The sequence below is a fragment of the Camelina sativa genome, chromosome 11, assembly GCF_030686135.1.
Source record: "Camelina sativa cultivar CO46 ecotype springtype chromosome 11, ASM3068613v1".
NCBI classification, from domain to species: Eukaryota; Viridiplantae; Streptophyta; class Magnoliopsida; order Brassicales; family Brassicaceae; genus Camelina; species Camelina sativa.
This window is the reverse complement of record NC_141890.1, coordinates 23,783,758-23,795,167: the sequence shown is the minus strand read 5'-3', so window position 1 is coordinate 23,795,167 and position 11,410 is coordinate 23,783,758. Positions and strand designations below refer to the sequence as shown.

The 11,410-nt window shown below is 37.4% G+C and overlaps 2 protein-coding genes and 1 non-coding gene across 4 annotated transcripts; 2 read left to right on the top strand and 1 right to left on the bottom strand.

Annotated features, from left to right (window-relative positions):
- Positions 1-1,142: 1,142 nt before the first annotated feature.
- Positions 1,143-1,249, bottom strand: LOC147934296 (small nucleolar RNA R71). Its single transcript, XR_015573405.1, has one exon. It is a non-coding gene; the product is annotated as a small nucleolar RNA R71 (small nucleolar RNA).
- A 5,766-nt stretch (positions 1,250-7,015) lies between these two features.
- On the top strand, positions 7,016-10,476 carry LOC104723955 (putative chloride channel-like protein CLC-g). Of its 2 annotated transcripts, XM_087474716.1 has the most exons (7): positions 7,016-7,259; positions 7,350-7,550; positions 7,644-7,821; positions 7,892-8,154; positions 8,329-8,598; positions 8,680-9,808; positions 10,123-10,476. In XM_087474716.1, the coding sequence occupies exons 4-7, from the start codon at positions 8,144-8,146 to the stop codon at positions 10,276-10,278; spliced, it is 1,566 nt and encodes a 521-aa protein (XP_087330842.1). In that variant the 5' UTR covers positions 7,016-7,259; positions 7,350-7,550; positions 7,644-7,821; positions 7,892-8,143; the 3' UTR covers positions 10,279-10,476. The 2 variants fall into 2 exon arrangements, with proteins under 2 accessions (XP_087330842.1, XP_087330843.1); XM_087474717.1 differs by lacking the exons at positions 7,016-7,259; positions 7,350-7,550; positions 7,644-7,821 and having other exon boundaries at positions 8,685-9,808.
- LOC104723954 (uncharacterized) lies at positions 10,197-11,408 on the top strand. The gene is made up of 3 exons (XM_010442384.3): positions 10,197-10,356; positions 10,739-10,950; positions 11,023-11,408. Exons 2-3 carry the CDS (start codon positions 10,828-10,830, stop codon positions 11,329-11,331), a joined length of 432 nt encoding a protein of 143 aa, XP_010440686.2. The 5' UTR covers positions 10,197-10,356; positions 10,739-10,827; the 3' UTR covers positions 11,332-11,408.
- The last annotated feature ends 2 nt before the right edge of the window (positions 11,409-11,410 follow it).

Here is an 11,410-nt window from a genome sequence, read left to right as displayed (position 1 = left end):
TAATGACTGCTTAATCATGTTTCTCCAACGAGAGTTGGGTAAGGGAGTGATTAGGGTTAGTTGTTTCTACCACGAGAGTGGATTAGCAAGGTTTAGAGATTCATTGTCTAGGGAATAGATTGCTTGAGGCTTGTAAAACATTCTAGGTTGATTAGGAATACTTATGAACCAATTACCCCATCCTTAAGAGCTTTCACATCTTGATTGTTTACTATTTTTATATCAACCCGATCACCAACCCGATCTGGTACTCGATCACTTGCATCGTGTGGTATTTCGAGTTGTTGTTGATTTTTGTTCTTTAGGTTGATAGTCAAAACTCATATTATTGTTTGGCTTGACTTGCATTGTTCTGATCACATCTTATCTGCTAGCATAACAACCATTTGGATTGATAACCCTTTGTACTACAACTGCATAGGAAATTGATACCCTGGGTGAAAATCTTGTTATCAATTTGGCACTGTTGCCATTTGGTTGTTTCTTGTTACATTGAGGATTTTAGCACTTGCTAGATCAAGTTCTTTTTATTATATCTTGGTACTGAGTGTTTGCTTGTCTGTTTTGGATCTCAAGTGAACCAATGCGACCCCCTACCCAATCCATACCCGAACCTGTCTACTCGAGCACCTGCTTGTGTAACCATTTGGATACTTGATTGGGTACTTGTATACACCAACCGTTTGCCAAGAGAACTGAGACATCAAAGGACAGTATCAGAGTAGAATAAGAAGAAGTGGGAATGGAAAACCCACAGGATCAAACTGAACTTCTAAGGAGAAGGAAGATTGGTGATAGCGATGCTCCCACTACTCATACTCAGAGGTATGGGATAGTGCCTCCTGCTGTCCACACAACCTTCACAATCAAGAGAAGTCTGATCTCAATGGTTTTGAGCAACATATTTCATGGACTGCCTACTGAAGACCCCCTTGCACATCTTGATGAGTTTGACAGGCTCTGTAGCCTCACCAATATAAATGGAGTTAGTGAGGACGCCTTGGAGCTGAGATTGTTTCCTTTTTCTCTAAGAGATAAAGTCCATCATTGGGAGAAGACTATACCTTCTAGAAAAATCATGTCTTGGATTGACTGTAAGAAGGTATTCCTTGCAAAGTTCTTCTCTGGTTCAAGGACTGCACGTTTTGAGGAACAAAATTTCAGGTTTTCTCCAACAGAATGGCGAGTCTTTCAGTGAAGCATGGGAGCGCTTCAAATGCTACCAGAGACAATGCCCATATCATGGATTCAACAATGAATCTTTGTTGTGTACTTTGTATAGAGGTGTTCTTCCCAGTAACAGAATACTTCTAGACATAGCCTCCAATGGAAGCTTCATGAATAGAGATGTAGCTGAGGGCTGGGAATTAGTAGAGAATCTTGCTCAATGCAATGGAAATTACAGTGAGGAATATGATCCCAACTTAAGGGGAGGTGTTGATTATGAGGAAGGGCATAGAAAGGAATTAAAAGCCTTAAATGAGAATCTTGAGAAGCTAGATAAACTCCTTATAACCCAACAGAAGCAAGTACATGTTGTTTGTGAAGATGAGCAGTTTATGGTCCCAAACTATCCTCCACAACAACCAAAGCAGGCTCCTGCACAAGATCAGGAGATGAAGAGTATGCTTCAGCAACTCATACAAGGTCAAGCTAATGGAGCTATGGAAACAAGTAAAAAGCTCACAGAGATGAATAACAAGATAGACTGCACATATGGTGCCTTTAATATCAAGATTGAAGCTTTAACCTGAAGAATGCTTCACCTAGAGAGCAAAGTACATCTCCTTCTTCTGGACTATTCAATGGGACAACAATTAACAATCTCAAAGAGTTTGCCACTGCCCAAGCTATATCTCTCAAAGAACTATCTACAAAGCTCACTGTGGACAGTGACAACCAAGATGGGAGGATTTTCTCCAACCAGAAGTGCAGAATGAGAAGAGAACTGAGCTTAAGACACCATTCGACCATACACATGGTCGAGCACATGATCGAGTGCTTGATCGAGTCATTGCTCAAGATCCTGAAAATCCAGATCGGTTCATTCCTCCTCCCTATCAGCCACCTTTGTCATTTCCAAGACGGTTTAAAGAGCAAATGCTGAAAAGTACAAGGCTTATATTGATAAGCAAGCAATGATGGTCTTGAGTCATGAACCTTTGTTAGAACATGCTGAAATGAAGGATAAGTCACAAGTTAAAGAGCTTGAGCAGAAGAAGTCAACTATTTATGGGCAGACTTTCTAGATTAAAGAGGAAGATCATGAAACAGAGTATGAAATCTTTGAGGGTGTAAATGGTCCAAAAGTAGAGATTTTTGCAGCATGTGAGGAAGCTCCAATGAGAGTACGACCCCATAACACGACCCCATGGTCGAGTTCATGTTTGGGTCCGTGGTCGGTTCATACTCCAGCTCTCGTAGAATGCCCAGATTCAATCTCCAACCTTCCCGAACAGCTAGAGTCAAGAAATCTCTCATTTGTTGGGTTGTCCGCACTTCAAACTACTAACATTCCCAATGATTTTGTGAGGGATTTAACATCTACAGTGAAGAAGATGAGTGGGCAAATCAAAACACTCCAAAGGAAAGTTAGTGGTTATTCCTCAAAGAAAGCAAAGCAAGGGCTGAGTATAAAGAGGAAGATCCACTCTTTTAGCATTGACGCTGGAAAAAGAGGAAAAATGAAATCTCATGGAATAGAGAGGAATTTATCTCCTCTCTATGACCCTTCTGAAGCATGAGAAGTATGCACAATCAAGCTTAGTGACTTTAAACAAGCTCATTTGGAAGGAAGTCCCAAAGGTATCCTTGTAAATATGGCTTAAGTTTTTTTTTTTTTTTGGTTTTGTTACTTCAGTGTTTTTAACTTCTAGGAATAAAAAGTGTTAAGGGGACATTTGAATGAGCTAGAGCCTATCATATGCCTTAACCGATGCATGACTCGGATGCTGGTCCGAGCAACAGGTCCACGCACATCAACGAGCTCACTGATGAGCCAAATCCAGCTACCGCTGGAGCTGAGAACAAGCCTGAGTATACATTAGGAAGCATCGAAGCTGTTGTGACTTCTTTCTTCACCAACCCATAAGGTACCACATTCATCCAACCTTTGTAAATAACATTGCATTAAAGTTTGTTCCATTTTGTGATTCTTGGATTCTTTTCCAGACTTTTATTTACACAGGGAATGTGTAATTTAAGTTTGGGGTAGAGTCCTATAATATATTTAATATTGTGTTTTATTTTCTTATTTCAAATTTTTGCATACTAGTTTTATTCATTTGAGTCTGCATCTATTTGCATAGAAAAACCCAAAAAAATTGAAAAATTTGAATAAAAAAAAGAGTGTTCATGTAGTTGCATTTGTATGATAGGATGAGTATAGATTGTTTCATATAAGGCTGTTGTTTATGCATTTTAGGAGGCAATGATTAAAACCACCTTGTTTAAAGTCCAACATTAGGATTGAAGTTATAGCCCTTAATCACAGTTCATTGTTGCTTAATCAATCTCTGGAAAAAAATGAAGAATCTTTGTTTAAAACCTTGTGTCTTTTGAAAGCTTTTTCCACTTGTGTGAAACTTGCTTGAACATTGTATCATCTCTATATTATTGGACTTAACCTGAACTTCAATTATCTTGCTTATGGAACTTGAATGCTTGCTCATGGTAACTCTAAACTCGTGTTAACACTCCATTTCTGCCAATCTTTTCGTTTAACTCGAATTGTTTTTCCCTACCCTTGAACCCAAACCTTTTCTTTCAAGCCTTGTTGTGATTTGTTGAGTGAGGCCTTTTCAGTTTTTATAGTCCTATAGGTTGTGAAACCTTGAGAGTATTGAGAACAACAGAGAATTGACTCTTGTTTTAGCTAGGTTTAGAACCATTTGAACTAGCTAATAGAATCGGTTTTGAAAGATAGGTGGTTAGGATGTTTATTTAGGGTTGGGTTGAGGATCAAAATAGAAATAAAAAGAAGAGAGTCCCTAAGGTTCACTTTAAATAGCTCTAAGTCTCTAAGTAAAAAAAAAAGAAAACAAAAAAATAAAAGTATAGCAAATAAAGAAAAAGGTTGTAAAAGAGAGCTAGTTGTTCAAAGTTAATACCTTAGGGATTACAAAAAAAAGGGTGTTAACGGTTCATGTTTTTGGGTGCTAAATAAAAAAAAGGAATGAGAACGGGGAGATTATCAAGAGCTAAGCTTTGTATGCCCAAATTGTTCTTAGTCTTAGACATTTTCACTATTGTCTAGCATTCCTTCTTGTTTGAGAGTAAGCCACCTAAAAATACTACCTGAAACCTACCTCCAAATGCCTTACCATTAAAACAGATTGAGCTTGATTCACTTTTCATTTGCAAGAATTTGCCAAACACTTAATGAATGTGAAAGAGATGTTCTTTTGGAATTGCAAGTCTTTACTTTTAGTTGGAGGATGAACTAGATCGATGCATGGTGATAAGCATAGAAAAATATCTGTAAGTATGTTGATTGATCTTAGCACCTTTAAACTATCTTTAAGGACTATAGCTTGAACCCTTCGCTTGATACTATGAGGTTATGAGTCAACATTTTCAAACCTCATCCTCTTACTTCCTTGCTAGAGAACTAGCAAGAGATAAGTTTGGGGGTGTTGATAAGACTCTATTTTACACTTTTTTAGTCAAGTTTTGCATTGTTAAGAGTCTGTCCTTAGTGTTTTTAGCTTCTTAACTTTAGATATTTGCATTTAGGTGTTTTAGGCTGTTGCATTGGTGCATTGTTGCATTTTGGATGAAAACAGGTATTTTAGAGCCTAAAATAAGCAAAAAGAAGGGTTGACAAGTTGCAGCTATCACAAGGAAGGATCTGGTTACATTTATAGGTTTTACACAAAAGGATCTGAAGCATCAAGAAAGAAAAAGGAGGTGCCCGACCATACCATCCGATCATTGCCACATAGCACCTGGTTGAGTTCATGATGAGACCTTCAAATATCGTCTCGAATGAAGATTTTACGTTAGGATTCAGCTTCTTGGTTCTTCATCAAAGTTATAGGAAATCGAGTTCTTTTTTCAATGGTGGTGATTTCAGGCCAATTGGATGTGTGGTTTAAGAGTTGTTACTGTTTTAGTGAGCGTATATACATCCAGATCGAAGAATATAACCACCCGATCGCCTATCCGATCATGCATCCGAAGTGGAGCTCGATTTCCACCTCGTGTAGCATGGTCGGATGCCTGCTGACTTGGCTAGGTCAACCTGTTTTCTTATAAATACTCCTTCTTAACCATATTTTCGAGAGAAAAGAACCGACAGTAGTTTTTACACTTTTCTTTGAACAAATTCTCTAGTTTTTGTTATTCTTTCAACTTGAATTCTGTTTACATTTTGCTATGGTTTACATGGAGGGATATTTTTAAAAATGGACATGGAAAAGGGGTATTTTTGAGAATGCGAATTTGTTAGAAATACCTTTTTTGGATACCCCTTTCAATTTTTTTTGAACATTTTCATTTTTACCATTTTTTACGCAATTCCAATATGTTAAATTAATTTTAAAACTTTTTTTATAGGTTTGGGTTCTTTTTTTAACATTTAGGATATAGTTTGAAAGGGTTGGAGTTTAGTATTTAGAGTTGAAAAATAGTTAGGTTCACTCCTAGGGTGAACCTTCTTGTTCACTTCTTTCTTATCAACCAATGAGAATCTTCTATACATTATCTTGTTTAAAAAAACTAAATCAAAATTAAATAAAAACGCAATACATATTAAGGAAACAAATTCTGTATAACTTTTTTTTAAGGAAAGTTATATATTGGCTTGGTTTAGATTTTACAATTAGAATGAAATGATATATCGGTTTGGGTTTACAAATAAGGTGATTAGGGTTTAGATTTTACAATTCAAACAAATTATTTGTCGGTTTGGGTTTACAAATGAAGTGGTTAGGGTTTAGATTTTACAATTAAAACGAAATTATATGTTGGTTTGGGTTTACAAATGAAGTGGTTAGGGTTTAGATTTTACAATTAAAACAAAATTATATGTCGGTTTGGGTTTACAAATGAGATGGTTAGAGTTTAGATTTTACAATTAGAACGAAATTATATGTCGGTTTGGGTTTACAAATGAGATGGTTATACATGGGTTCACCCCTCGGACAATACTTGGGTTCACCCCTAGGGGTGAACCTCTTCATTCACCCCCTTATAAAATAAGGAAATAAAATCTTTATACATTATTATAAAATTAGAAACTTAAACTGCTCTTTTATAAACCCAAACCGACATATAATTCTGTTCTAATTGTAACATCTAAACCCTAACCATTTCATTTGTAAACCCAAACCGACATATAATTTTATTATAATTGTAAAATCTAAACCCTAACCATCTCATTTGTTAATCCAAACCGACATATAATTTTGTTTTAATTGTAAAATCTAAACCCTAACCATCGTATTTGTAAACCCAAACCGACATATAATTTTGTTCTAATTGTAAAATCTAAACCCTAACCACCTCATTTGTCAACCCAAACCAACATATAATTTTGTTTTAATTATAAAATTCAAACTCTAATTCTCATTTATACCCCAAACTGATATATAACGTCGTTTAATTGTAAAATTTAAACCAAGCTAATATTTAACTTTCTTTATATAAAAGTATACATAATTTATTTTCTTAATTTGTTTTGCTTTTTAATTTAATTTTGATTTATTTTTTAAATAAAATATTAGATAGAACATTCTGATTGGTTGAGAGGGATGAACCTAAGTATTTTTCATTAGAGTTTAGGGTTTAGAATTTAGCTATTTTATATATAGAAAAAGGTATTTTTGAAAATAGATAATATAAAAGAGTATTTTTAAAAGTGATATAAAAAAAAGATATTTTTGAAAATGCCCATAAAAATATTTAATTTCTCAAATATGTTTTCCAAAATTAGGCAGTTTTTCCTTTTGGGACCATTACTCTTAAATTTTGACCCATTTTTTTATATTTATTTTGTATTAAAGTATGTAAAAACAAAGAAGCACATGTAACTGTCAGTGAAAGAGAGTTCAATATCTTCCCCCAATCATTCTCTCTATCCTGTGAAGTTCACTTCCCGTTGAATCATTCAATCGTTGAAGTTTCGATATGTCGAACTCCACTACGGAGGACTCCGTCGCCGTTCCGTTGCTTTCCTCCCTCCGCCGCGCTACTAACTCTACTTCTCAAGTCGCAATCGTCGGCTCCGACGTCTGTCCCATCGAAAGCCTCGATTACGAGTACGAAAACACTCTCACCGTTGCTTCTTCTTTCTCAATTTTGCTTCTTCTTAAGCTTTTAATTTTTGGTCGTTACGCTTTCGATTTTAGGATCGCGGAGAATGATTTCTTCAAACAAGATTGGAGAGGTCGTAGTAAGGTTGAGATTTTCCAATACGTGGTTATGAAGTGGCTGCTGTGTTTTTGTATCGGTATCATTGTAAGTCTCATCGGATTTGCTAACAATCTCGCCGTTGAGAATCTCGCCGGTATTAAGTTCGTCTTTACTTCTAACATGATGATAGCCGGAAGGTGAATGGACTCTGCTTTTCCGATTTGTGTTTTTGCTTGCAATGTTGATTGATTGGTTTTTATATGGAGAGAGAGTTGAAAATTGTTTCACAGGTTCGGTATGGGATTTGTTGTTTTCACTGCTACAAACCTGGTTCTTACTCTCTTTGCGTCGGTCATCACCGCTTTTGTTGCGCCTGCCGCGGCAGGTTCCGGTATACCAGAAGTTAAGGCCTATTTGAACGGTGTTGATGCTCCAGATATATTCTCACTTCGCACTTTGGTCGTTAAGGTAAGGATTTGTAAATTGCGCAAGATGGGGTCAGATATTTGTTTTTGATTGCTCTTTTCTTGGGGTACAGGTCATTGGGAACATATCTGCAGTGTCGGCGTCTCTTCTCATTGGTAAGGCAGGGCCTATGGTGCACACTGGTGCTTGTGTTGCATCTATACTGGGTCAGGGCGGCTCCAAAAGATATGGACTGAATTGGAGATGGCTCAGATTTTTTTAAAATGATAGAGACCGAAGAGATCTTGTCACTTGTGGGTCAGCTGCTGGTATTGCTGCCTCGTTTCGTGCTCCAGTTGGTGGGGTACTGTTCGCCCTTGAGGAGATGTCATCTTGGTATGTTAAGTTGTGTCAAGTTATTCTATTGAGCTCAATGGGTTTCTTATCTTAAATTCATTAGTTACCATTATTGTTGTTGAACTGATTGGCTCGTTGGTTTTTCTAGTCACTATATCTGTCCTTCACACCGTTATTTTGTGAATGATTAATTAAGCTAGGATGTCGTTGTAGGTGGAGGAGTGCACTTTTATGGAGAATATTCTTTTCAACGGCTGTTGTGGCAATTGTCCTCAGAGCTCTAATCGATGTGTGTTTAAGTGGAAGGTGCGGGTTATTTGGTAAAGGAGGCCTAATAATGTTCGATGTCTATTCAGAAAATGCGTCTTATCACTTGGGGGATGTACTTCCTGTTCTTCTCCTTGGAGTTGTCGGTGGTATTTTAGGAAGCTTTTACAACTTTCTACTGGATAAGGTGTTGCGAGCTTACAACTACATATATGAGTAAGCTATCTTTTTGGATATATTTATAACACAGACAACAGAGTAAATAAAAATCTTGATCGCCAAACATTTTCTGTCCAGGAAAGGGGTTGCTTGGAAAATCCTCGTAGCTTGTGCGATATCAATTTTCACGTCCTGTCTTCTTTTTGGATTACCATTTCTTGCATCATGCCAACCTTGCCCTGCTGATGCCTTAGAAGAGTGCCCAACAATTGGCCGGTCTGGAAACTTCAAGAAATACCAATGCCCCCCTGGTCACTACAATGATCTAGCTAGCCTCATTTTCAACACAAATGATGATGCTATCAAAAACCTTTTCAGCAAAAACACTGACTTCGAGTTTCATTATTTCTCAGTTCTCCTATTTTTTGTCACCTGCTTCTTCCTCAGTATCTTTAGCTATGGCATTGTTGCTCCAGCAGGGCTCTTTGTACCCGTTATCGTAACAGGAGCATCGTATGGACGGTTTGTAGGGATGCCGCTTGGTTCAAACTCAAATCTTAATCATGGTCTGTTTGCTGTGCTGGGTGCTGCCTCCTTTCTTGGTGGAACAATGAGGATGACAGTTTCCACGTGTGTTATTCTCCTAGAGCTGACCAACAATCTGTTATTACTACCTATGATGATGGTGGTCCTTCTGATTTCAAAAACAGTTGCCGATGGTTTCAATGCTAACATCTATAACCTCATCATGAAGTTAAAAGGGTTTCCCTACCTCTATAGCCATGCAGAGCCTTACATGAGGCAGCTTCTAGTTGGTGATGTAGTCACAGGCCCACTTCAAGTCTTCAATGGCATCGAGAAAGTCGAAACTATTCTACATGTTCTAAAAACCACCAATCACAATGGCTTCCCTGTGATTGATGGGCCACCACTCGCTGCAGCTCCTGTTCTATACGGTTTAATCCTCCGGGCTCATATTCTGACTCTGCTAAAGAAACGGGTATTCTTGTCTAGTCCGATGGCTTGTGACTCCAATACCCTTGCCCAGTTCAAGGCTGGTGAATTTGCTAAGAAGGGTTCTGGGAGGGGTGATAAAATAGAAGATGTGGAACTAAGCGAGGAAAAATTGTATATGTATTTGGATTTACATCCGTTCTCTAATGCCTCGCCTTACACTGTTGTCGAGACAATGTCACTTGCGAAGGCCCTTGTCCTCTTCCGTGAAGTTGGGATAAGGCACTTACTGGTCATACCAAAAACCTCCAATGTAAGTGATTTTGGTTCTCCTTTTCCCTCCCTGACCGTTATCATCACCTTATCAGTTTCTGATGGGCACTAGTTCGTAAGACACGATACATATTAAGGCAGAGTATAAATAGATAGGAGATAGAACAGATTAGAGTCTTTTGGATTTTAAGCATTGGTTTGTTTGAAGAATCAATAACAGCTCTCAAACCATCACTTCATTCTCTATATATCCCATAGTTCTTGTTTTTTTTTTGGTTCATCAGTTGTCAAATATTCAGTTTGTATAAAATTCGTTAATTTGTAACTAAAGAAAGTAGTTAATTTGTATTGCAGAGACCTCCAGTGGTAGGTATATTGACCCGGCATGACTTCATGCCGGAACATATACTAGGCCTGCATCCGTCCCAGTTTCGGAGCAGGTGGAAAAGGCTTCGAATTCAAAGCAATATCAACTCCACTCTCCCTTTCACCAAAAACACACAATGCTGAACAAAACATTATGCTCTGATACGAACTCCGTTGAGAATTTGTCATTGATTGCTAACCACAAAATGAAAGAAAACTAAGGTACACTATGTTGGAACAAAACAATGGGACTCCAAGTAATATTTTCATTTTATAAAGTTGTACACTAGAACTTAATAGGTATATATCTTTTATTAGGGAAACAGCCTATTCCCCGCTAAACTTAGTTACTTTATCGCACACATTCCTGAAACTTTCAACTATGCCAATTCCCCTCTAAACTCTAATAAAATTTGAATTTCCCACACCAATTATACAAATACGGATTAAACCCCCAAATCGTGAAACGGAGTTAATTTGCCGTTAACAGATGATGATTAGGACGACACGTAAGCACTAAAACGATTGTGTTTTAGCACTAAACCCATGGTTTTACAGACACAAAACGACGTCGTATAACGAATTGGGGGTTTATTCGATTTAGGGTTCTTATTTCTTCTTCCTTCGCAAAAGTGAGAAACTGAAACAAAGAGAAACACTGAGAGATCGAGAATCGAAGCTGTTGTAGCTGAAATGGGTGAAAGAGGAAGAGGATTTCCGAAGAAATGTAGATGTGGAGAGAATGCATTTTTGAGGACATCAAAGACTGTGAAAAATCCAGGGAGACTTTTTAATGCTTGTCCAAATGGAGATGAGGTAATGGTTTAATTGTTGGGTAGTTAAGCTAGAAATTGTAAAATTCTGATACATTCTTTAATTATGTTGCAGAATAGTCGTGGTCACTTGTTCAAGTGGACAGATGAATCAATGGTTGAAGAGATTGAAGATATGATTCCGAGAATTGATGATCTTGAAGGTGCTTCATTGACATTAAGAAAAGGTTTACAAGTATGCGAATCAGAAATGGAATCTCTTGCAATGGAGACTCGCACCTGTGAAGTGGTGATCTGCGGATTTGAGAAAGAGCTAAGGGGTTTTGAGAAAGAGCTTCAAGGATGCAAGATGGAATTGCGTGGGTTGAAGAACATTATGGTTTGTGTTGTGTTGATGGTTCTTGTTTATGTGTTTGTATTGTAATGTGTATGGTATGGTAGATGTACAAGTTATTGTGTTTGAGACAATATCTAAGAAATGAGATGTTGTGTTTGAGACAATA